Raw genomic sequence first — 25,071 nt, forward strand, 5'->3', positions numbered from 1 at the left:
GGGGGTGCCAAAAATTTGTTGGTAAATGTCGTGTTTATATGTGAAAACAGTCGAGTCTAAGCACAACTGTAATGCCTCTTGGATGTGTGTTAACTTAAGATTGGTACGTTCATGTAGTGTTGTGTCTTGTTGTAGTTGGTCCAAGGATATTCTGAGCGCAACATCTGTCGGAATTGACGTAAACAGGCTAACGACATCAAACGATACTTGACACTCATGCGGAAGTAATTTATATTCAGAAATAATCTTTACAAACTCACTGGAATTTTTTACAGTAAAGTCAGTACTATTAACTAAAGGAAATAAAATTTGACTGATGAACTTAGATAGCTGGTAGGTTGGCGAGTTAACAAAAGAAACAATCGGTCTTAATGGAATACCTTCCTTATGGATTTTGGGTAACCCGTAGAACTTTGGGAGCACACCGTCGCTGCTGTGTAGTCTTCGATACTCCGGTTGGGATATGCAGTCTTCTGTCCGTAGTTTCCACACAAATTTGTTCAGTTTCGTCTCCAGTCTAGTACAAGGTGATTTGGCAAGTTTCTTGTAAGTTTCGTTGTCCGAGAGCATGGTAACAACTTTATTGTCATAATCTTGTCTGTCCATGACCACAGTGCAATTTCCTTTGTCAGCCTTGGATATGATGATGTTGGTGTCGTTCCTCAAACTCTTAGTTGCTTCCCATTCTTCTTTAGAAAAGTTTGAAGGTGGCAATTTGGCTTCTTTCAAAATCTTAGAAATTTTGCTACGGGCATGATCGGCTTCCGCTAGTTTATCTGTGCCCAGGCGTAGAAGAGCTGCTTCAGAGGCACTGATCAGATCAATGGTGGGTAATTTGTGTGGAGTGATGAAATTTGCACGATTGAAAAGGAGTACAGTCACCTACGGTTCAATCATAGATGCAAAGACCTCAGGACTCTTCCAAAAAGTTTAAGGTTAACTCCTCCGGACAAGACTAGACAGGCTTTTAAACTTGTGAGAAACTGCGGTTGGCAATTGCTAAAATGTCGCATTGCCAATTCTCACCAAAAAATCTCGCAACTTAAGAAGACCTCGGAGAATCTGAAGAAACACCTCCAGGAACATCTTTCCCCGAGTCTTTTTGAATCCTTGGTTTCGTATAGAAATTTTCGTCGACAAGCAGTAGCCAGTTTATGTGAAGCAAGACATGAAACCAAAATGAAATCTTTGGATAATTCAAACAAAGACAGACAACAAGGTTCCGATCAAAAAGGAATTTGGATTAAAAACATTTCTTCCCGTGTCTTAACTAAAGCAGAAACAACAGTGTTAGAAAAGGGACAAAATTTCGCCATCACTCCACACAAATTACCCACCATTGATCTGATCAGTGCCTCTGAAGCAGCTCTTCTACGCCTGGGCACAGATAAACTAGCGGAAGCCGATCATGCCCGTAGCAAAATTTCTAAGATTTTGAAAGAAGCCAAATTGCCACCTTCAAACTTTTCTAAAGAAGAATGGGAAGCAACTAAGAGTTTGAGGAACGACACCAACATCATCATATCCAAGGCTGACAAAGGAAATTGCACTGTGGTCATGGACAGACAAGATTATGACAATAAAGTTGTTACCATGCTCTCGGACAACGAAACTTACAAGAAACTTGCCAAATCACCTTGTACTAGACTGGAGACGAAACTGAACAAATTTGTGTGGAAACTACGGACAGAAGACTGCATATCCCAACCGGAGTATCGAAGACTACACAGCAGCGACGGTGTGCTCCCAAAGTTCTACGGGTTACCCAAAATCCATAAGGAAGGTATTCCATTAAGACCGATTGTTTCTTTTGTTAACTCGCCAACCTACCAGCTATCTAAGTTCATCAGTCAAATTTTATTTCCTTTAGTTAATAGTACTGACTTTACTGTAAAAAATTCCAGTGAGTTTGTAAAGATTATTTCTGAATATAAATTACTTCCGCATGAGTGTCAAGTATCGTTTGATGTCGTTAGCCTGTTTACGTCAATTCCGACAGATGTTGCGCTCAGAATATCCTTGGACCAACTACAACAAGACACAACACTACATGAACGTACCAATCTTAAGTTAACACACATCCAAGAGGCATTACAGTTGTGCTTAGACTCGACTGTTTTCACATATAAACACGACATTTACCAACAAATTTTTGGCACCCCCATGGGCTCTCCCATTTCACCGGTTCTGGCCAACATTATAATGGAACAACTTGAGCAAACCGCTCTTGCTTCCTTCAAAACACCCCCGCGACTTTGGCTCCGCTATGTCGATGACACGTACGTCATCATAGCAAAAGACGAGGTCGCAGGGTTTCATAACCACATAAACAGCATCGAACCTTCCATTAAGTTTACCCGGGAAACACAACATGACCATAGTCTGTCATTTTTGGACGTAAACGTCACTGCAAACCCGGACGGGAAACTTACCACCTCCATTTTTTACAAGCCTACACACACTAACCGCTACTTACAATACACCTCACACCATCCGAAACATCAAAAACTCACTGTGGCCAGAACCTTATATAACAGAACGATTACACATATTGCCGATCCACACACTCGGAGGGTTGAACGCAAACACATTCGAAACGTTCTAAAACTAAACAAATTTCCCACTAACCTAAATCTCACACCCCACACACACAACAAACCCACACAAACATATACAGCATTCACTTCCATACCATATGTACAGGGAGTTTCTGAGCGGATATCAAGAATACTCAACGCCACTGGCGTAAAAGTTGCCATGAAACCGGTATGCACTTTAGAAAACATGTTTCCCAAACCTAAAGACCGTATTCCCATGCTTCAAATGACCGGTGTAGTTTACTTAATCCCTTGTCTTGATTGTAACACTGTGTATATTGGCCAGACTAAGCGCAATTTAACGTCCCGTATTAAAGAACACAAGGCAGCCATACGCAATATGGAACCCAATAAATCTGCCCTATGTGCCCACATGCTTGACACCGACCACCGTATCAATTGGAAGGAAGCAAAAGTATTAAAACATGAAACAATTTTGGCAAAACGGTTGGTTGTGGAAAATTATTATATTAATTCGCTACCGAATGTTTTAAATCGGAACGATGGAAAAGTACTTTCGCCCGTGTTCCGCAATTTCGCCCGTAACAATTCGTGACTTTTGTTTCCCATGTTTGGCGGTTTGACCCATGATCGATGTTGTCCATTGAATTATGTCCCGCTGTGTTTTAGCTGTTACGCCCTTTTGTTTTTTCGTCGCTCAATTTCTTTGCCCTGTTGGTTCGCTTCGCTACTGTGTTTGTTTTATTCTCTGAAGAAGCCTAGTCGTACGTACAGGCGAAACGTCAGAAAATACAATCTTTTTTAAACAAAAGGTGTATATTTGTTGTTCTCCACCAGAAGAGCGTCAGATTCATAATTCATTGGAAAATAATGTTGTTTGGATTTTACTGCTCTTCTTCACTTTCGCTTTCTTCAGAAGATGTAACTTCGTGGTCTTCATGTTTAGGAGGTGCACTAGCTCCGCGGGTGGTCACAACGGTCGTTGGATCAGGGTGGTATTCATTGACCTCCTGTTGGTAAGCGGGCATTCCCTTCTGCTTTGGCTGGGCGTTGTTTCCTTGAGGTTTACCATTGACCCCAGCTTGCTTCTTGATGGCGGTCAAGCGCGGATAGATGCGCTGTTGTTGCTGATTGTGCTGTTGAAGCTGCTGATGCTGCATCTGCTTGTAGTTGTATTGTGGCTCTACGCCGCCGTGTAGCGGCACCTTACGCGATGCCGGATCGATGGGCACAACTGTGTAGAAATTCTTGGCATCAGATGTTCTCACTGGCACGGCGTAAGACTTCCGAGGTGGGCGCCGGTCATCAAACTCAATTTCGGAGTCCGACTCCTCCGAGAGCAGTGGCTTTTTCTTCGGAGCCGAGGAACCTCCTCGACAAAAGAAGTAGAAGACAAAAAGTAGAAGACATAGTGCCAGTAGCGGCACGGTAATGTACACCCATCCGTATTCGTTGAGGTCAAGAAAATCCTGGTTGGAGCCGCCCTTGAGGGAGGTGCAGCCTTCATGAAGCTCACCGGTGGTCAGCCAGTATTTCCAGCAGTAAAAGATCGGCGGCTGTTCATGTTGAATGTGGTAGTCGGGCGGCAGTTTTGACATTTTAAATTTTTGTTTTTTTTAATTCCTGCGAAAAAACAAGCAGCATGTGACTATTACCTGGTGAGTTATATCTGATCGCCGTGTTCGTTATATCAAAGAAAAACAACTGCATCATTAAGTACACTCCAGGCGTGTCATATCAGGAGCCAAAAATACCCTTGACTGACTAATTGTTTGTGTTTCTTATCTTTATTTCCTTTCTAAATACTGCACAACAATTGTTCACCTTCAAAGCCTATACAGCGCAAAGCCGACAAATCAGCTTATTTAAACCTGCACATTCCACATAATAACTCCACTATCTCCACCCATCCTAAAGCCAAATGTACAAGGCGACAAAGTATACCAGACTGCGTCCTTCAAACATGTATCATTGTTTGCTCTGGCGCGCACGTAGGTAACTCGCCTGTTTAACTTGTATATGTGCAAAGGGCGTTGGTTAATCAGTTACTAGGCCTGATCGATCAAGAGGCTCTCCAGCCTACGCGTCCAAGCCGTGGAATCGATCTGATGGCGCGCTTTGGCCTCTTGCGTAATATTTGGCTTGATTTACATTGCGCTGTTATGCGCTAATACTTCATTCTCCCTGTGGTGTGCTTTACGTCTGGAGGACGTTTAACTTTCGAACTGGACTGTTTCAATTTTTCTGTGTACCAAGGACTTGAGTCTTTCGTCAAGATCTCGTGAGTTACCCGATCCTTGCGGTTGTATTGATATTGTACATTTGTTTGTAGCATGAAAAATAGTTCATTTTCTTCAAAGATGCTGTACCACCAATAATTTACCTGGCGAGTATTCGCCGAAAACAATCCTGTGTTGTCGTAATTTTCCATCCACCGCGGTTAAGTGTATTTTGAAGGCACCCTTTTTTATTTGGTCACATGGGAGCAGCTTTGTAATACTGGAGAATTTCCGCTAGGAATTATTTTCCGCTAAACTTACCAGTGACGTCACAATGCTGATTCATCAGGTCCATGTCGCAGACCCAAGGAGGTTTATATATCTGTGTAAATATGACGTCGAATTCAAACAGAGCCAAGCTTTTGCCTTTTCTCCTCCTTTAGCTTAAATATGAGAAAATAGAATTTTCATCCATGCTTTGTCTGAGTTGTAAATTAATTGTTATGTTTAGCAGAATGTGTGCTTCAGACATGTGGCCAGTTCTAGCGCTTAAAACATATATTTTGTAAATTGCATTACAAATCATTTTTGAAAAGGCTCAAACTGAAAAGGTCATTTTATAGTTATCTCATGCTGAACGTTGAGGTATCTGTACCATTTCGCAACGTGCCTCATGTGTTTTTTTGACTTGTAATCACGTGGTGTTCTGCTGGTACGGGTGTTAATTCGTTTGATTTTAACGAGTGGCAAATCAAGCTGAAAATAGCAACCAGATTCGCTTTGATTTTGTTTGAAGTGACTGTGGTACGTGACCAGGTTTTAAGCGCAAGATCACACTTATATATTTCGACTGCCAATATTGCTAATAAACCTTCACAGCTTGAGATGATCCGTGTAATATGGACACTAAACAGGCGATGGCGGCAATGGTCATACAGATGAAGAATTATACACAAAGCTAAAAACACAATGAATGTACAACAGTGCGACGATCTTTCTCTAATGAAACGATTCTCTACATGACAAAAAATAGAACAAAATTTTGCGATTGGCCGAAGCCAAACGTGCAAATCCGTTGTCGTAGTAAAGGGGTTCACAGTCCGTCGTCGTCTTTTATAATCATAGTCTCTTTATCCAAGCCAGTCGTAGTTCCCGTAACCTTCTCCTCCCTTATTCTCCTGGTCAGCCTCGTCCTCACTCTTCGGCTTCACTGGTTTAAGGGGTCTGCATCCCATCACCTCCAAACGCAGGGTGGCGCTGTTGTACCAGGTGATCGGGTGGATCCTCAGATAGCGAGTGACGAAGGCCCGGTGGAACATGGTCTTCTTGTGAGAACTTGAGTCCCAGTTGCCCTCAAATGTCTGTGGATGCGTTTATAGATTGCAAAATCAGGGAAAAGTGAAACAAAACGCAGAAGATAAACGCATTAATGTCGAAATTTCAGCAGGGCTGCGTGATTTTATCCACCGCAAAACTTTCTACTTTAATAATACATTTTTAAGCGTTGTGTATGGTAGGTATTTGTAGGCGGCGGAAACAATTTACCTCGTTAAGCGATGTCCAATTTCCACCGTCCGTACTGTAGGACACGTTGAAAGATGTCACGTACGATCTGTCCCAACGATACTTTCCACCTGGTATAATGTAAAACAGGTTTCCAACACCACAGAAGAAAACAAACGTCAATTAACGTCAGCTACGATGTTTTATTTTAGAGTAAAAATGCAGAAAATGGCATACCTTGGGTGATAACTCCAGTAATATTCTTTTCGACAACAAAGTCGACTTGGAACCAAGGTTCATAATCGTAGGTGTCAGCGATCCATCCCTGTATGCGGCTGTCGTAGTTAAGACGACCGTACTTGGGATAGGCGATTTTAAAACGTGAACATCTGTAGCAGTTCTGGCCAAGGTAGGACGAGGCGGACAACTGACTGTCCCAGACGTCACAGCTCTCCAGTCCAAGTACGTCGCAGCAATCTGCAATGACAACAGAAACGTATTTTTTATAGGTGGTCAAGGGCGAAAAAGAAATGCAATTTGTTGTCTTTAAAAGTCAGTGGTAATAGTTGTTGAATATATATAATTACAGGGATCTGGTAGAAATTCTTGAGGTTTATGTGGATAATACTCAAGTATATCCATGGTCGTAAAGTAATAGTTTCTAAACCTACAGTAGCACCACGGTATTGTTGATTGTAGCGCCACTTTTTTAACGTAAAGCGTATGCAGGGATGTATATTCTTACCACAAGCCGGGCAGCCATAGAGTTCGAACCGTAGCGCACGCTTCTCTTGCGCCTCAAGCGGATAAATTCGGAACTGCTTAACGGACACCAGAGGCAGCACGTCGCGTTTAACGACGCAGTAGTCGTCGCTGTTGCCGACGAACTGTTGTGGGTAGGTGGTCCAGTGCGTTTTGTTCATGCTGGTTCTGATCTCGTATGACTTGATCCAAGACGGCGTGCACCCATTGTAGTACACACCCTAAATGAAATGTTGAAATGTTGAAATGTTACATTCGAACTCCTAAAGTACAGTCGTGTAGAAAAGATTTTTGCACGTACCTGAGTGGCAATGGCTGTTATTCGTGTTTCCTCGGGGAAGGAAACTTCGATCCACGGTTCCCAGTCGTCATCAGTTGGAATCCATGCCGACACCCTGCGTATAGTTCAGACGCTTTTTAGTTTCATGTACATCGCACTTTGTAAATTTCGTACTTCAGTATGCTATGCTGTCAGGACAGGTAGCAATAACTACTATCGAAGTAACAATGATTTCTTTTTGAACTTCGTTTTCACATCTTACCAGCCGCTGTTGTGTAATCTGGCTTTGGTTGCTGCCCACTTCATAAACCACACCCTCTTGTAAGGCAGCTCTGATGACGCGCAAAGTTGTTCGTCACCAATCACGCATTCTTCCATTCCAAGTGGGTCCATGCAAGCTAAGTTAATAAAAAAACATCAAATTTAATAAAAAAAATCAATTACAAAAAATCAAATTAATAAAAACATCAATCAGTTGAGCAACCGTTTCAAAAGGTGAATATTAATGATAGCAAAATAGATCCTGGTAAAACCGGAAGACGCCAAGTAAACCACTGACAGGTTACTGCTTCAAACGAGCATTAAACTTCTTTGTTTAACATTGTGTTGTGTGAAAGTCAGTATCGCGACAAATCAAACGCGCATCCACAGCACTATCCATGAACTAAGAGTGTATACTACTCACGTGTCTGGCAAAAGAACCCGGCGTAACCAGCTGTGCAGATGCAGTGATAGCCGCAAATCTCGTCCACGCACTCAGCTCCGTTCTGACACAAGTTCACTTCGCACTCATCTAAAAAAAGTTTATTTTTAACAAATGTTCCATCTCAAAAATCAAGTTCACCAACTTACTGATGTCAGTCTCGCAATTGACGCCGCTCCATCCGCAAGTGCAGTTGCACTGATAAGTCGTTCCGTCACGGTTGTCGCACACACCACCATTTTGACATGGGTTTGATATGCACGGATCGGGAAGGTCAAGAGTAAACCTGAAGAAAAATACGAAGCCGCTTTGAGATCTGTTAAACCGGATGCGAAAAACAATGCCATGATAGTAAATTTAAAGAGGGAGGGAAAAAAACAAAATACGGAAGTTGTTTCTCGGCTTGTTATCTAAAAAATGATGACAATTCCTTAAATTGTAATCGGTATAGTTTGCCAAATTTCCTGAAGTGTGTGTAACATCAGCCTTGCCACATTCAAGGTTTTGGTTGCAACATGGCTCAGTACAACGTGTTTGATTGGCGGTTAAAATATTTTAAGCAAAGACTGCGTGATTTTTGTCATGAAGATTCGATATCCAAGTCGTGTGCATTTATTTGTATTTTACCTGCACACTCCTACATAGGCGTCGGCCAGTATTTGTGCACAAGCTGTGTCGTTATGAAGAAGGACTTCCTGGATGCACTGCTCCATAAACACGTCCTGATCCTCTCCCAGACCCTCCGCGCACAGCGGGTTGTCCATCATTGGCGACAAAGCTTCGCGACAAGCATCCTCCGCCCACTTGGTGTCGTTGTCGTCATACACTTGTATTTTCGGCTCAACAACGCTGTGAAAAACCAAGGATAATTATCAGTTTTTCTGGAAATTAATAGGAACTAAAAATGAATAACCCTTGAGCTCGTAACACGTTTTGGAAATTCCGTTTTGCTGATTAGATTGCTTTGCAGGTGATTGCTTATACAAAATACTGAAAAACGCATGGAAGATAGAATTCGCAACTATTGTTTTTATGCGCAGCAATCCAAAGATGATTATATACAAATGTAAAGCATTCCATACCTTGTGCAGCCGCAGTCATCCGGTGAATCGGGTTCTCCAACAGGTCCCACAACAGGGCAGTCTGACGGCGTCCAGAAAGTGCCGTGAGTGAGGCCAGAACCCACTCCGCCACCTGACCCACCACTACCTCCAGATCCTCCACTGCCTCCAGATCCTCCGGATCCACCACTACCTCCAGATCCTCCGGATCCACCACTACCTCCGGATCCTCCAGAGCCGTCTCCACTTCCACCGCCAGATGAAGAGTGGTAAATGCCAAACGATGGGCAACCTGCAAAATGGCAAAAGTTAAAACATACCTCCCATACCTGATCTGTTAATATACAAAATAATCATTTACCAACGACAGCGCAGGAACAGTGTGATCCTTCGCCCTCGTCGAAGTGCCAAACTCCAGTCAAAGTCGAATCCGATTTCGCAGTGCCAGAGCCAAATTTGATGCCGAAATTCTGCTCGCAATCGTTCTTGCTAAGAGTGCGCGTCCACAAGTGACATTCGTCGATGTAACCAATGAACGGACGAGTGTAACCCCAATGGGAACCGCCTCCTGTGCCAGAAGTTCCTCTGTTGACGTAGTTGCCTCCGCCCAAACAAACTTGACCTCCCGGTCTGAACCAATACGAACCGCCGCCGTTAAGACTAACTGCGCCACTTATTTCGCTCCCCGAGATGCGGCGACCGACGATGACGACACCGGTCAGCGTGACGTAATGTAGCCATACGTCACCGCTAGTGCGGTCACAGTTGATGACAAACATGCCCCAGTCGAGGAAGGTCTTGTAGGTCGGTGGACAGATTCCGGTGTCGAACCAAACGCCATTGCAGCCCATCTTAACCGCGTTGCCTATTATAGCCAGATCAAATCCAGTAACTTCTGTCTGTTCTGCTGGAGGGGTGTACGAAAAGAAAATACCGAAGCCATCTTTGTTTGCCAGCCTCACGTAGCATTCAATTGCGACGTTGTCGTTTTCAGCGAAAAGGGCGTCAGTAAGATTGGCGATAACGGTCAGGTTACCAGTTTCGGTTACGTTCACCTCCTGGCTGTGGTTGTACATTGAGAAAGCGAGCAAATTCGCTCCGTCGTGACCAGTGCGCGGCTCCAAGTAGGCGCCAACCTCGTAGACGAAGAAAGAGTCCGGCCGATCCAGAATAGACGTGGTGGCGGCGCATTCATTTTCAATGATCTCCTGGGTAATTTCTGCGGCCGGAATGAAGTTTCCTTCCAAGTCGACGAGATCCGTATCAACGTTGCCGTCGGGCGTTCCACCAAGTCCAGGTGCCAAGATGTTCATAATCTCACCAGATGTGCTTCCTCCGTATCTGCAAGTGGGAAGGAGGAAAATCAATTAAAGTACGTTAGAGGTATATAATATATTAATTATTTACTATCATTTAAAGCCAATTTGGTGGAATTGTATCATTACTAGGAATGCGTTTGTAATTTCCCATCCCATAGTTTCGACTTCCAAAAATTTTTTTAAATTTGTATATTCATCTCAGCATAAGTGTTCTAGTAAGTCGAATGCATTTTTCCTATATCGTACCTGTATGGCTTGTCACATGTAAAGTACACGTTCAGGAAGGTGTTCTGCACATTGATTCGCACGATGTTTTGCGTGCGATTGACGCCAATCTGGTTCGTGTGATTTTGCACCATTTCAACCCAGGTGGTGGCTATGCGAGTGATGCTAGAGCCGTCGCTGAGCGTCAAACCATTTTCCAAGCCCTTCTGGATGTAGACCTTTTCGCCGTTGATAAAGAACAGTGGGTCGTACTCGGGCACGCCGTAGCTGTTGTAGGAGGAAGGTTCCTCCGTGAGTCCGTTCATTGGCAGGGGTACCCGAATGGCAACCTTGTTCGGGCCGACGCACACCACCGTTTGACTGATGGAATGAGAAACGGGTACGTGATGTGTTCCAGTCCCACTGCTTCGTCTTGTCCGAGACTAATACAATATTTATTGTGTAAACACTTTTAAAGTCATAACGATTAGCACAACAACGGCTTCTCGCGATATCCAACGGACACTTAGATACCACAAAATCATCACTATAACTACCCCAAACAATGAACAGTACAACCATAAACTAATTGTAGGAATATTATTTGCTAAACGCCTCGCCGTCTAACACGCATGAAATACTGCAACATATGAACTCACTTGACGGACGTAAACTCCAATATCCGATGAATTGACCAATATGAACTCTCCGTCTACGGGCAAGTTGTACGTAACCCCGTCAAAAGTGATGTACTCTCCTGACCCGTAGCCAGATGTAGTGACTTGCTCAAGACTTGAGTTAGCGGCGATCAGGTAAGCACTGCAGTCCTTTCCGGTGTAACCATCGGCGCATTGCGAACAATCGCTCGAGTTTTGATTGTAATTAATGGGACAGGTGCACACGCCAGTAGTCGTATCGCACATTCCCACGTTATTACAGGGATTGGACGCACCACCAGGGCACTGCTGATCGCAAGCTATGCCGTACCAGCCCGGGACGCACTCACACACACCTGGTAAGAGAAGAAGGCATGTGAATAAGAAATATAGTAGAGAACTTTGTGTGCACTAATAATCGGGCATTGTTTTTAGTAAACGCAAATTTGTGCTTTTTTGATGGTTTTGTGGTTTCTTACCGCTTGAGTCTTCAAACCCGGACAGGCACGGACTCGACGAGAGCTGCTGGCAGCGGTAGGTTGGTTGCAGGTACTGAGGCTGACTGACGCACAGACCCGCGGCCGGCCATTCATCCAAGCACAAAGCGGCCTTACAGAAATCGGCGTAGGCTAACACAGCGTGTGCGACGTTATCAAGGCCGCCCACACCCAGGCCATCTGTAACGCAGCTCTGGTAGAAGTACATCGCCACAGCGGTTCCAAGCGACTGGCATTGGTCGTTCAAGTCCTCGTTGTAAATGAGGTCGCGACAAAGCTCTTCCACAGTCGCTCTCAGACTGGCATCTGTTTGTACAATGATCTCATCGTTGATTGGCAGGCCCGAAAGGAGGTTGGTCCTGGAACAATACGTCCACACAGGCCGGGGACGACCGACGCCAACCATGTAGAAGTTACCGCCTGTAACTGAGTCCACAGCCACGTTGCCCTCGCCTGTTAACAACAGAAAAAGTTTTGGAAACGTTTTGTTTTAATTGGATTCTGTTTACTCAGTATCGTTTTAGGATCATAGATAACATTAAATATTTCATGACGAAGACAGCGAAAAGAGACAAGCAACTTAAGAAACGCTATTGCTCCTCCTACGTCAGTAACGCTTTTGGGACCGCGCTGTATTTTCATCACTTTTTACCTTCTGAGAACATCCACAAACTCGCAAGGTTTTTCTCCGAAGGTTCGATAATCCTTCTCATGTTGGTTTTCACAGTGTTCCTGCTCAGTTCTCCCTTCCAAACCCTAACGTCGTCAATTCGCATGCCGAAGCCGTCCTTGCCTTGCGCTGGGGGACGCCACTGACCCAGGGACAGAATTCCGCCGGGCTCAAAGATGTTTTCACCCACGTCAGAGAAGGAGAAACGTGCGTAGAAGCCTGCGGCATCTGGTCCATCAAACACTATCACCTATAAAAGGAAATAGTAATTTATATGTTTTTATTCATGATACAAAAATGTTGTTTTCTCTCATTTGATTCAAATGCCTTTGTGAAGCAGTTGGCCAAACTTACCATCACTGATATACGTTTTACCAATTGTATAAAGCATCACTGTGCTACAAAAGCCGCTTTAACTTTAAACTCACCGACATCATGGCGTCGTTCTTCTTCCATGTGATAGCAACGTGATACCAAGTTTCGATGAAGATTCTGAACGGAAGGTCGTGGCGAACCACTTCCTCCACAAACGAATTCTTGTTCGGGATAGAATATGTGAGCCGTAGTGCTAGTTCGCCATTGACGTCACTGGGGCACACTTGCAACGCGACAGCTTTGGTCTCTTCGCGCTCGTACTGCATCACAACGTAACAATCTGCAGCGACACCGATCACGTGAACTCTGACGTCAAGTTCAAACGTGACGTCGTAGTCGGAGAAGGAGGTAAGAGACTTGGTGGTAATCATCGTGCCGTTGAAAGCGAGGCAACCGTCAGAGCCGGATTGTGAAAGCTTTCTGTAGCTGACTGTGCACATATTGGTGAATAGATTCGACTGAGAACTGCTTTCAATTGAAGTCTGCCACGACTCAACGAATCGAGTAACATCTTCCGAAGTCAGTTGGTCGTTTGGCAAAACCTGCACATAAAATTGTCAACATGAAGAACATCAGAAATTGTAAGGCGACCTAAAATAACTCACAATACGCAAATTACAAGGAAACGTCACAAAATCAACAGAACATTTGCACACATACAAGACGGTAATACGCTGATATTCAACAGTACGTTGTAAATAATTTTTCAAAATGTAAAATTACCACGTTGTCGCTGGTAGTGAAATCGTCCGTGGTGTTTCCATTGCACGATGCCATAAGCCCCACTGTTTCCGAGCATGTTGTCTGGTTGCACCTCATCACAAGGTTAAGATGTTTTCCAACGATGTTCACCTCGAAGCTACAAAGGTACAATATACAGTAAAATGAGAATACAGCAGGGTTTGTTTTGAACCGTTTTGTATGGGTAGACTGGACATGTCACTCAATAGTGCTCTCATTAAGAAAGTATCTGATACGAAAATTATGTTTCACGTTTTGCGTCTTTTTTTCCCTGACGTAGAACAAACCTTAGAGCTGGTGGATTCGTCGAGTCAATGCTGTCAAACTGCTCTATGACGTATGTTCCTGTAGATGGCTGGCTAACCTTAAACATGTCGATATAATATCCTCCCGCTACAACAAGATCGTTGCCATTGACGCAGATCGAACCATCAGTATCGCTCTCCGTATATCTATCAACATAAACGTATGTGTCGCAAATATATAAATTAAATCCTTATAAAAATAACAGTAAGTAAATATTTGTTGGTTAGCCTATACTATTAACAAAAAAAACAGTTTTTACCCCGCTTGTATCACCAGTACGGCACTGTCTCCGATCTTCAGAGCCACTGAAGAAACACATGAGGCTACCAGGTTGTAGCAAGGTACGGTTCGTATCTACATTAAAAACACATACCCTGTGATTGCATACTTACTTGACGAACAATGATGCTTGTGTACAATGATCACATACCTGTACGCTGAGCGCAGAAGATTGGTAAAGGAGGAAGTCTCCTGCTAACTGCATGTTGTATAGGGAGCCGTCGAACGTGGTAAAGTGGGATGCAGAGAAGGCAAGGGCTGTAAACGCGCTCTTCTGTGGGTTTGCTGGTTCGTCGCTTTGTGTTTCATTTGATGTAGAGCCCGATGGTTGGTTGACACACTTGTCCAAACCTCCTGTAAAGTTGTTGAAAAAAAATCAATACAACAAAATGAGAATTAACCCAGCAGTATGAGAATGTGAGTTAAGGCACACGGGATGTCATTCTCAGGAACATAACACACGAGTATTGCAAAGTTTAGCACAACAGAACAGCCCAAACAGTGTTAAATATATCATTTTCAGACGTTTAGGGTATGCGTGCGCATTTTGGCATGGGGGAGTTTTATTCGTATAAAGTTATTCTTCCTTATTCAAGACAGCGACCGAGGACTGATATTTAACGCAAATAACTCAACAAACCAGGACACGTCGCAACGTTGCAATCCAGTCCAACCCAACCATCTCTGCACGTGCTGCAATTGGTCTCACTCTGGAAGTTGGAACCACATACGCAAGTTCCTGTCTCCGCACTGCACAAACCGTTTCCATAGCACGGATTCAGTCCTCCTCCAGGACACTCGTTTTGACAGGTTGAGCCCCAGTAGCCGTGCAAGCACGAGCAATAACCTGGGTCGTTAGTAGGGTCCGGGTAAGGTCCAGCCACCTAAGATATATGGTTTGTCATCACCTACGCTATCAGTATGAGTAGTCGTTATAAATATTCAATTAATACAAGACTGCAGCAGGTGCGAAAAGCTAATAATTGTGTTGCGCATTTGTTTTACTTGTACAACACTTTTTTTCTTGTTTATTGTTGTACCTGTGTGGCTGTCTGCGATTGGTTGCATATCGGCAGGTTACTTGCACCGGTTGAAGCCATTTCGGAGACAGTCGGGCTAAGAGGGTTCTTCAGATACCAGTCTAGTGCAGTATCGGTTGGGACACTAAACAAAAAACAACTTTTATAAATCAGTTTAGATGCTAAGCTAAACACATTGAAGTGCTTTATGTGTAGTTTGGTTGAAGGACGTTGTGAAATTGGAATATTGGATTTAGAGTTTAAAGAACTGCACGAGACAAAGCTTTAATGATAAAGTACCTCACGCTGAACACAAAATCGTATTTTCCAGGGTAGAACTCCATACTCTGTTGCACGGAAACTTGTATCCGGCGTTCATTGTTCTGGCCCACCAAGAAATGGTTGTCAGGACCACGCTCGACTCCAACAATGTGTTCGTTCAAGTTTTCGTACCCAAACCAGGCAACTCCTTCGCTTTCTGCGGTCGGTTCCGTGACGCAGTTGATCAGTGGCTGTGTGATGAGAAATTGTAGAATTCATATTGGTTGAACCAAAGATAAATTACCATGTTTTTTTAGGTTTAAACTCGCATATGTTTTGTTGTTTGAAGACCGACATTTGGATTTTATACCAGCATCAAATGCAGAGTGGCAAAGGTAAGGAAGCTTAGTTTAGGACGTGTGAAACAATAGTCACTAAAGCGCTGGGTAAAGACATTACTAACAGTAATTTCAGCAGCAGATAGATTGTACGCTATGTATTTAATTAAATCGCTGTGCAAACCAAGATATGTGTGTGGTAGCATAAGCGTTGTGGCAAAAAATTAATTTAATATAAGTGTTCTCACTCTTATGACTTGGGTTCCTCCGCTGCCCTCATGTGGATGTTTATATATTCCCTGAGCTGCAGTGCACCTGATTGTACAATGACCCTCGCCAACGTAATCTTGGTGACACGTTGTACACAAGGGGGCGTCCCATCCGGTTTTGCACCTGTCGTGTCAATTAAGGCTTTAACAAATTCAAGAAATCTTCGCGTGCCCTAAGACAAACATCTACCTGTCGCAGGTACTTCCCACCCAATGGCCATTTCCGTCATCATCATAGCACACACACTGTGTGTCGTTGCCCTCACGACTGTAACCATGGAAACAAGGTACCTACGAACACGGAAAAAAACGATTGTTACAGACAGAAATCGAGGTGAAGAAGGAAAGGAAGTTCATCTATTTACTTCACAAGCGCTGCTGAAACCAATGCTTCCGCTCACGCATCTCTCGCAGTCAGAGCCAGTGTATCTGGATCGGCATCTCTGGCAAGCATCGCCGTCGAATCGATGTTCGCACACACACTGGGGGGCATCGTTGACCAACATACAGGCGCCTGTGTTTTGTAGATGAAAAATGCTTAATGCAAGAAGTTCCTTTATAGTTCGAGCAATACTCATGCCTCAACAGAGACAGCGATACAGGTTTACATTAAATCAACTATTGACAAAGGTAAAACAAATGTTGCAAAATCTTTGGGTATAGCTGATGTAAACTTTTGATAATTTAGAGATTCTTTCCCTAACTAATTTACTTGACTTAATACAGCCTCCTCGCAATGATGTAGTTAATTGTTTGTTTGATATATACCTCTTGCGTTACAGTATGGTGTTCCAGGGCAGATAAGCTCAGAGCAATCTTCGCCACCGAATCCAGGTTTGCATACACACACTGATTCATCGTTTAGTCGGACGCACGTTCCCCTGTTGCTACACATCGGCTCGCCAGGGCAATGTAGTTGTTCACACGTAACACCTTGGAAACCTACAAACAAAAATGTAATCAAAATTAAGCCATGCTTGACCAATATGGGTAACATCGCAAAGTTTCCCATTAACAGTTTCTTATTAAGTACATTAAATTGCTCTTAACAAGAAACTGCTACAGGTAACATATAATGGTAAAAGAAAGTGGTCTATTCTTTTCGTTTTTTTGTCCCGTATAAATATATACCTTTGTCACAGACACAGGTGTCGTTGGCGCTGCAGGATCCCCTTCCGGAACACTCGATATCGCACCTGTCCCCGGAGTAGCACTGACTTGTGCACTCGCAGATGTCGCTGGCAGGCGGGTTTTCTATGCCGTAAATGCAGACCACTCCGCACGATGCCCCGATCCAACCACTAGAGCAGTTGACGCAGCGTGGTGGTGAGTATGTTACACCGTCACAGGTGCCTATAATGCATATATATAATTGTGGGTTAACTGTTCTGAAACGTTTTCGGTCTACTGTTCAATAGGGTTTTGTTATACATCTTAACCGTATGTTGGAAAAACCTTGTTTTGATCAAAGTTCCGAAAATCCTCGAAGTCAATATATAGTGTGCCTGCTAGTGTAGAAGCTATAGCACAGTGCCGCTTCAACAGCTGCACTGATGTGACCTTACAGGTCGAAACAGTGCGTGTACACACCCTGTCTGCAGCTCGCCAATATAAGTTCTTATTATACGATTTGCAACCTGACTACAGATTCAGCCTCAAGTGCGTAGCAATGGGCAGTATAAACATATTGTTGTTATTGTATTACCTCTGTCGAAACAATCCGGAGCTCCTGGGCAGTCAGGAGTGGCGCAATCGTCTCCTTTCCATCCGCTGTAGCAATGACACTTTTGTTCTATTATACTGCAGTGACCTTTCCCTGAACAATACTCTCCAACGCCAGGACAACCTTGTACGTCGCACTTGTCGCCTGTAAAGACACAACACACTCTAAAAGCAATCAGTAATCAAAATATAAATAACTGGTTACTGTTTTGTTATACCTTACATTAAACTTACGTAATTACCATAGGGCTACTCCAAACAGGTATTTTTAGTGTGAAATAAAAGCATCTCTTACCCCACCAGGCAACATTACAAGTACAAGTTCCATCAGTACACGTTCCTTGTCCTGCACATTCCTGATCACAAGCGAGTCCGGTGTGGCAAGAGTCGCAAATACAGATTCCGTCCTCGTTCGGTTCACCAAATACACACGGGATCTCACAGGCGGCACCGAACCAACCTATATTGAATTATTTTTCAAGGTAATATTGAGCATATTTTCCAAATCTGACATAACAAAGTACATCAATCTATCTAATCTTGAGGCTGTCTTTCGACCGCCAAAAATTCAAATCAAGGTTTCGATTTGGCCCCAATAAAAAGTCTTGCTACCGAAAGTTCCTTAACAGAGGACGCAAACTACGTGTCGTCAAGTTTGTGACACATTTTCCTATGAACTAAAAAAATATTGGCTATTTAGCTACCAAGGTCGGAAAGTCACACCATAGCTGCACTAATTATATATATTAGTTCGAAACAGTGGCCCACCCTAAACATATTTTTGTCGCCATATTTTGTAATCCCACCTTCGCTACAGTTCGCACAAGAAGGAGGTTCAGTGGTTGAGTCGCATGTTCCACGACCGTTGCAATCAACCTCTCCAGGACAGTCCGGATCATGACATCCGCTTCCTCTCCATCCGGGGTTACACCAACACTCCAAAGTGAGAAGGTTGCATTCGCCATGGTTGCTGCATGGGACGCCTGACAAAACCATTTATATAAGCATTAGACACATGTGGATTTCGGTATCATTCATGTTACGTGACTTGTAACGTGCAATTAAGCTAACGTGTTTGGCAGCAGGAATTAACAACTGGGGTAGTCGAAACAAGTGCAAACGTAATAGTCGCTGCTAAATAGTTGTTTCCATATTGTCATAACATATTTTACATTTGTTGATAATTACACTTCACATTTTATCACCTGTGCCAGGACAGTTGGGCTGGTCGCAATAGTCTCCCCACCAGCCGTTGTTCATTCCTTGCTCGTCGGTGCAGTCACACATCGCGTTATCGCCACCTGTGCAATTGCCGTTGCCTCCACAAAGTACGTCACAAGATATTCCGTGATAGCAAGGGTCGCACTGGCACACCCCGCTGTCCATTGGCACCTGCTGGCCGTGCTCGGGGCCACATGGTGTCTGGCAAGATATACCCATCCATCCTTCGGCGCAGTTTCGGCAGTATGGTGTGATTCCTGTGTACAAATGCACTTTAAAACTTTAAACTACTCAAACACTTTGGGGTTTGATTAAATTCTGATTACATGGGTTACACCGGACGAAATTCTTTTTTGTAACAGACAAACTTTAATTTAAACAACTTAACGACCTTGTTGGTATTCGGGCAAAGTTGGGTCGCTCGGGAAACATTCCCCTCTTCCGTTGCAATCATCGATACACAAAGGTGACTCGCAACCGACACCCGTCCATCCGGGAGAGCATATACACTGGCTCGTGGCAGAAATGCAATTTCCATGTCCAGAACAGTCCAATCCGTTTGTTCCTGGTGCGTGACAAACATGTTTGCAAACTTAGTTTTGGAAGAAACCTTTATGTAAAGGCTTTCAGAGGGACATACATTCCTAACAACCAGCGTTTTGTTTTTTTTATTCAAATTTTAGTTTTTTTATACATTTTACACATTTTTTTTACGGAATCGAGATACAATCGCGCCCTAAAACAACTGTGTAACTTGCGTGTGGTAAAGTGCGCGATCTTATTAAGATAAATTTCGAATGTGGTCTATAAAAAAACCTACCTGGGCACCCAGGTTCGTCACAGAAATCACCGCGTCCGCCATCAAATCCACACAAGCAACTTCCCTCGCTAGTGCAAGAACCAACTCCAGAGCACAGAATATCGCAAGCGTGTCCGTGGTAGCAAGGTGCACACGAACAGTTCTGCGCAACTTCGTCGATGCTGCCATTTGCGCAAATGTACTCACACGCCACGCCGTAGAAGCCCGGCCGACATTCACAAACTGGCGGAAGTTCGATAACTGAAACGCCGTCATCGTCCGCCGGTAGAGGGGCTTCGACGCACGCACCCCGGTTATTGCAGTCGGGGTCACCAGGGCAGTCCGAAATGTGGCAACCGACACCCGACCAGCCTTCTACACAGACGCATATGCCCGCTGCTCGGTTGCAATCGCCGTGGCGAGTGCAGTCGAAATTGTAGCCAGGACAACCTGGTTGGTCGCACCGATCGCCTCTCCAGCCGTTGAATCCGCATTCGCAAACACCAGCCGATGTGCAGTTGCCCTAAAAGGGTAACATTTGAAATAAACCAATTACAGTTTTTACTGGAACGTTGGGAGTAAAATGTATATTACTGGAATAAACTAAATATGGAATTTTCTCTGACCGATTTTCAGATTTTCACACAAACAAATTACCTGCAGGTTGCAAAGTCTGTCGCAGGCGTCCCCGGCATAGCACGGATCGCACTCACACCACCATGTTCCATTCCTTGTTCTCTGCGGAGTACCGTGCTCGCATGTCAGTTCGCAACTGGCGCCCATGTATGGATCCTCACAAACACAATAAGGCTCTCTGTACTGGTAGAATGTTTCCGGGGTAAGAGAAACTCCGTCGGCTAGTTTCCTCGGCGGGTGGCATGTGCCGCGGCCCAGGCAGTCGGGAGAGCCTTAAAAAAACTTAATTTGCAAGATGTCATTTGCAACAGGTTCACACACAACTACGCCCAACAAACATAGTGTAATTTTCGGTGCCCTTTTCGTCCATAGATATCACACAGTAAGAAATTTTAAAACTTAGCCTACATAGTGTGCAAAAAGTTTTTCAAGTTGAGTACTTGACTTTTCGCTTAAACCTTTTGGCCACAAGTTTCTTGTGTATCGGGAATAAAACAAATATTGCAAAAGCATGAGTTAATCCATACCATTGCAGTCTGGCAGGTGGCAGGCAACACCCTTCCAACCGGTTTCACACTCGCATGTTTTGGCGGCAAGATTGCATTCGCCGTGTCCGGTACAGTCAAGTGGCCAGCCAGGACAACCGTCCTTTGAACACGTTGGACCCTTATATCCAAGTTCCAAATAGCATCGACAGTACAGACCGTTCTCTCCTTGCAGACACTCTCCGACATCTGTGCGATAAATTTTTATTATCACAGTATTTCCAAACAGTTACATGACAATATCTCGTTTGAATAATATTTGAAGCTTACCCGAGCAAACGGAGTCGCAACCGATACCAGCATAACAAGGGTCGCACACACATCCAAATCCATCCGCGTTTGTTCCATTCACGCAGGGGGTGTCGCAGAACTCACCTCCCCAAGTCGACTCGCATCTTTAAACGGGAGAAAGAGGTTTGTAGATTTCTACTTACAAGTAAATGCATTGTGTGTACTACTCTGCCTTTGTGTCATACGGTACTTCATATTTGTCAAAATTGTATGTTACTTGCTTAAGATTTATTAGACTAAGGCTGATATAAATACGTATAACATACAAATTACTCAGCCTTCGCGGCATACGGCATTTCATATTCATCTGCAGCTATCTTTCATACCTTTCTATCGATTATTGGATTGCACTCACTTGCATTGTCTCGGATGGGTGTCGAGACAGGTTCCGTGTCCGTTGCATCCATCTGGGCAAGCGGGCGTTCCGCAGTCTTCTCCTTCCCAACCAGGATAACACTCACACTGACTGTTCACCACCGAACAAGCACCGTTTCCGTTGCAGGAACCATCCAAACCAGGACAGCCTAAAAGCACATAAATATCAAGTTAGGTCTTCTTGAAGCTCACACACCGTATAATACACTGGCAGCTATCTCACTTACGGTGTTCAGGTTTGAAGAAAAAGAAATAAAGGTGTTTACAATAAAGATGTGTGACCAGAACACTAATAGTGACTGAAAATAAGATTTAATGCCAGATTGTTGGCAGCACTAATGTTTATATAGTTGAGATAACCTCCCAATGAAGACAAATATCAATTATTTTTGCATTTATGTGTTCTACTTTAATCCCTAGATACACCATATGGGAAATACAGATTTTTGGTAAACGTTACTCATGGGTGCAACCTGGGGTAAACATTATGCATTTCGGTGTTAAAGCAAACTTTTTGTTACCTTGGTATTGGCACTTGTCGCCCACCCACGCATCACCAACTCCTCTATCACACACACATTCCTGGAGGTCGGGATCGCACTTTCCATTGTTGGAACATTCAATTTCGCAATCCAAACCGCTGTAGCAAGGACTGCATACGCAGTTCTCACCATTCTCGGACTTCAAAACGTACGATAAAGATATTTTTAGCTTAAGATGGTTTTCTGAATCAGTATTTTTTTTGAATTGTAAGCTCATGAATAAAACGTAATAGCCAGGGAGCTAACTTTATAAACACAATAAAAAGGAACATGCTAAGACCACTTTCGGCGTCACGCGATAAAGCAAAAAACGATAAGCCACAATAAGCACAATTTGCTCTGTATAGAGAGTATGCCTTTTTTTGTGCGTTTCGTGTATAACGGCATGTTTACCAAAACGTTGGTTGGTACAATCTGCTTTCATTTTTCGTTCTTGAATTTATTTTTATTTTTTTTCTTAAATAAAACTAATCCTGGCAGCTAAAGCAGCGCAAAATCTCTCTGGCGTGTAATGATAAAGTTTTGAAGGCAAAGGTTTGCTAATTCTTAATTATCTCACCTTCACACCGTTCAAGCAACGCACTCCGCACGAAGTTCCAACCCAGCCTTCCGCGCACCTAATGCACCGCGGTATGGTGACAAGTCGGTTGACTAACACTCCCTCGTCGAATTGATCTGGCACAAGCATGAAGTATGGATCGCTTGAGCAAACGCCCCGAGCGTTGCAGTTAGGAACTCCCGGACAATCCGGATTCTCGCAGCCGTCGCCCGTCCAACCCTCGTTGCACGTACATGTCTAAAAAGAGGGGAGATAAAAAGATGTAGAAATCATTGGCCGAGAACTAAACATTAAAACTCAGTGGAAATAAGGCAAACTGCGATTTTTGAAAACAAAAACAATCTTATTTAATTTAGTTTTTATCGTCACATTGGCAACACTATATTCCAATACGAATATATTTTTTTTATGGAATCCATGAATGTATGCTTTGCGGTGCTACAGTCCTATATTTTTAAAGCAACTTTTTTTGACACAATTAACAGATTAATTGCAACAATTTAGGCCATTGCGATTGAAACATAAGCGGATAAATTGAAACGTAACTGCGATTTCTTCATACCTGTTCTAACACGTTGCACGTTCCGTGACCAGAGCAAGGAACTCGGTTTCCTGGGCAAGATCGGATTTGACAAACACCTCCCCAATATCCACTCTTACACTCGCACTCAGTTCCGCTTTCCGAGCACGATCCGTATCCTGAGCATTCCGAGTTGCATCCAGTTCCGGCGTAACACTAAATTTAAAATCACGGTTGCTGTTTGTTTACTTATCGTTTTTTTTTAAAGTTTGCGATGCATGTCATTTAAAGTTGCAGATTTGACTGACTGTAGATTTGCAGATTTGACTGACTGTAGATAATTTTGCATGGAAATGTAAATAGTTTGTAAATAGTGAACATAAAACCACCTCGAAAATTTTGGCAAAATACATCACCGTTAAGCGCAAATAAGCTCACACATGTACATAAACTTTGATTAGTCGCCACCGATACTAGACAATCACACTCACGCTATCACAGACGCAGTTTCCACTGTTGGCAGGAACTTGGGTTCCATGTTCGCACACCAACTCACAACCGTAGCCCATCCAGCCCTGTTCACAGTCCACGCATCTCGGTGGATCGTAATTCTCTCCGTCGCAAGTTCCTCGTCCACTGCAATTGTTCCCTGGGCAGTCCGGTGTTTCGCAACCGATACCGATCCAACCAGGAGTACATTCACAGAGCGCCAAGGCGCTGTTGCATGTGCCTGAAGATAGGAAGGTATAACTTGCTTTGTATTGGCTGCATGGCACATGACTATTTCATAGAATGTAAAATGTGACAAATATTGGTCAACATCGTATAGTTCAGTTTATATTTCCATATATTTTTTTTCTTCTTTTTACAACATGCACAAGTTACATATTTCAAGCTACTTGATCTTTTTAGACAATTTAATACAACAAAATACAAACCTCTTCCAGAGCAGTCTTCCCCGTTCAGTCCAGGACATCCTGGGACGTCACATAATTCGCCCTTCCAACCGCTTTCGTAATCACACACACAAACTCCGTCGACAGCCGTTCCATGTTCTGAACACTCAGAGTCGCATCCAAGTCCAGCCCAACCGGGGTCACACGTACAGTTGCCGCTGTTTGGTGGGGTCTGCAAGGGACAGCAAATCGATTTTTGACTGTTATGTCACCGCTGAATTTAGGTTGCATCCAATTGCATAGCGCAGTTTTAGATTGCGATTGGCGCGAAACATTTAAAAATCTTTCTTTTTCATTAGAACACCAGGTCAAACTGTTTGCACAAAGTAGGTAAATATTGTTGAACATATCTATAGTTTATATAGGTTACCTGTGTTCCATGTACGCAAGGCGAACCACAATCAATTCCCATCCAGTCGTCAGAGCAGTTGACACATACTGGCGGATCAACATTTGAGTTGCAGGTTCCGCGGTTATGACAGTCAGGTTCGCCTGCTCACAGAAACCGTTAAAAATAACAAAAATATGACTACTGCCTGGTTAAGTATCTCGATTGTGACACAGTCACAACTCGTCACCGGTATATTGTAATTGGCAGCTGTGTTACCAAATTTATGAAGTGGCAATGCCTTTATGATGGTAAAGTACTTATGGTTTTCACTTTGCATCACAGTTGTTTTATTTTAGTGACGCGATGTTACCTGGACAGTCTGGATCCTCGCATCCAATCCCTTTCCACCCAGGATTGCATGTACATTCAGCATTGGCACTGTCGCAGTCTCCACGTCCGGAGCAGGAAATTCCAAACAAACCAGGACATCCTGATCAAAACACCAAAGTCAACTTTCCAAAACAGATGAATAGAAACGAGAGTTGGAAAAGAGC

At 43.6% G+C, this 25,071-nt stretch overlaps 2 protein-coding genes across 2 annotated transcripts in view; one reads left to right on the forward strand and one right to left on the reverse strand.

Moving 5' to 3' along the window:
- The first annotated feature begins 2,163 nt into the window (after positions 1–2,163).
- On the forward strand, positions 2,164–3,153 carry LOC145898185 (uncharacterized). Its single transcript, XM_082986616.1, has one exon. It carries the CDS (start codon positions 2,164–2,166, stop codon positions 3,151–3,153), a length of 990 nt encoding a protein of 329 aa, XP_082842742.1.
- Positions 3,154–5,657: 2,504 nt separating this feature from the next.
- The window catches only part of LOC145899343 (uncharacterized), a 51,986-nt gene continuing 32,572 nt past the window's right edge, over positions 5,658–25,071 (reverse strand). Inside the window, exons 78-122 of the mRNA XM_082988084.1 lie at positions 24,888–25,007; positions 24,557–24,678; positions 24,169–24,358; positions 23,722–23,960; positions 23,273–23,446; positions 22,711–22,947; positions 22,131–22,290; positions 21,590–21,758; positions 21,214–21,338; positions 20,926–21,132; positions 20,420–20,670; positions 19,784–20,285; positions 19,355–19,528; positions 18,948–19,220; positions 18,549–18,725; positions 18,038–18,202; positions 17,726–17,887; positions 17,152–17,373; positions 16,789–16,962; positions 16,386–16,534; positions 16,211–16,311; positions 16,000–16,144; positions 15,453–15,664; positions 15,174–15,297; positions 14,774–15,017; positions 14,285–14,487; positions 14,114–14,208; positions 13,836–14,000; positions 13,531–13,666; positions 12,861–13,349; positions 12,415–12,682; positions 11,745–12,215; positions 11,269–11,621; positions 10,652–11,052; positions 9,448–10,427; positions 9,108–9,378; positions 8,653–8,874; positions 8,175–8,311; positions 8,008–8,115; positions 7,585–7,720; positions 7,344–7,437; positions 7,026–7,263; positions 6,518–6,757; positions 6,323–6,411; positions 5,658–6,138 (exon numbers count right to left, since the gene is read on the reverse strand). Of these exons, the coding sequence (XP_082844210.1) occupies positions 5,908–6,138; positions 6,323–6,411; positions 6,518–6,757; positions 7,026–7,263; positions 7,344–7,437; positions 7,585–7,720; positions 8,008–8,115; positions 8,175–8,311; positions 8,653–8,874; positions 9,108–9,378; positions 9,448–10,427; positions 10,652–11,052; positions 11,269–11,621; positions 11,745–12,215; positions 12,415–12,682; positions 12,861–13,349; positions 13,531–13,666; positions 13,836–14,000; positions 14,114–14,208; positions 14,285–14,487; positions 14,774–15,017; positions 15,174–15,297; positions 15,453–15,664; positions 16,000–16,144; positions 16,211–16,311; positions 16,386–16,534; positions 16,789–16,962; positions 17,152–17,373; positions 17,726–17,887; positions 18,038–18,202; positions 18,549–18,725; positions 18,948–19,220; positions 19,355–19,528; positions 19,784–20,285; positions 20,420–20,670; positions 20,926–21,132; positions 21,214–21,338; positions 21,590–21,758; positions 22,131–22,290; positions 22,711–22,947; positions 23,273–23,446; positions 23,722–23,960; positions 24,169–24,358; positions 24,557–24,678; positions 24,888–25,007 (10,145 nt within the window). The 3' untranslated portion in view covers positions 5,658–5,907. The remainder of the gene's footprint in view (positions 6,139–6,322; positions 6,412–6,517; positions 6,758–7,025; positions 7,264–7,343; positions 7,438–7,584; positions 7,721–8,007; positions 8,116–8,174; positions 8,312–8,652; positions 8,875–9,107; positions 9,379–9,447; positions 10,428–10,651; positions 11,053–11,268; positions 11,622–11,744; positions 12,216–12,414; positions 12,683–12,860; positions 13,350–13,530; positions 13,667–13,835; positions 14,001–14,113; positions 14,209–14,284; positions 14,488–14,773; positions 15,018–15,173; positions 15,298–15,452; positions 15,665–15,999; positions 16,145–16,210; positions 16,312–16,385; positions 16,535–16,788; positions 16,963–17,151; positions 17,374–17,725; positions 17,888–18,037; positions 18,203–18,548; positions 18,726–18,947; positions 19,221–19,354; positions 19,529–19,783; positions 20,286–20,419; positions 20,671–20,925; positions 21,133–21,213; positions 21,339–21,589; positions 21,759–22,130; positions 22,291–22,710; positions 22,948–23,272; positions 23,447–23,721; positions 23,961–24,168; positions 24,359–24,556; positions 24,679–24,887; positions 25,008–25,071) is intronic.

This window comes from Ascidia mentula, chromosome 4 (assembly GCF_947561715.1).
Source record: "Ascidia mentula chromosome 4, kaAscMent1.1, whole genome shotgun sequence".
Classification (NCBI taxonomy): domain Eukaryota; kingdom Metazoa; phylum Chordata; class Ascidiacea; order Phlebobranchia; family Ascidiidae; genus Ascidia; species Ascidia mentula.

What these genes read in the sequence shown, in the direction of transcription:
- LOC145898185 (XM_082986616.1), top strand. Translation starts at nt 2,164, where the DNA reads ATGGGCTCTCCCATTTCACCGGTTCTGGCCAACATTATAATGGAACAA.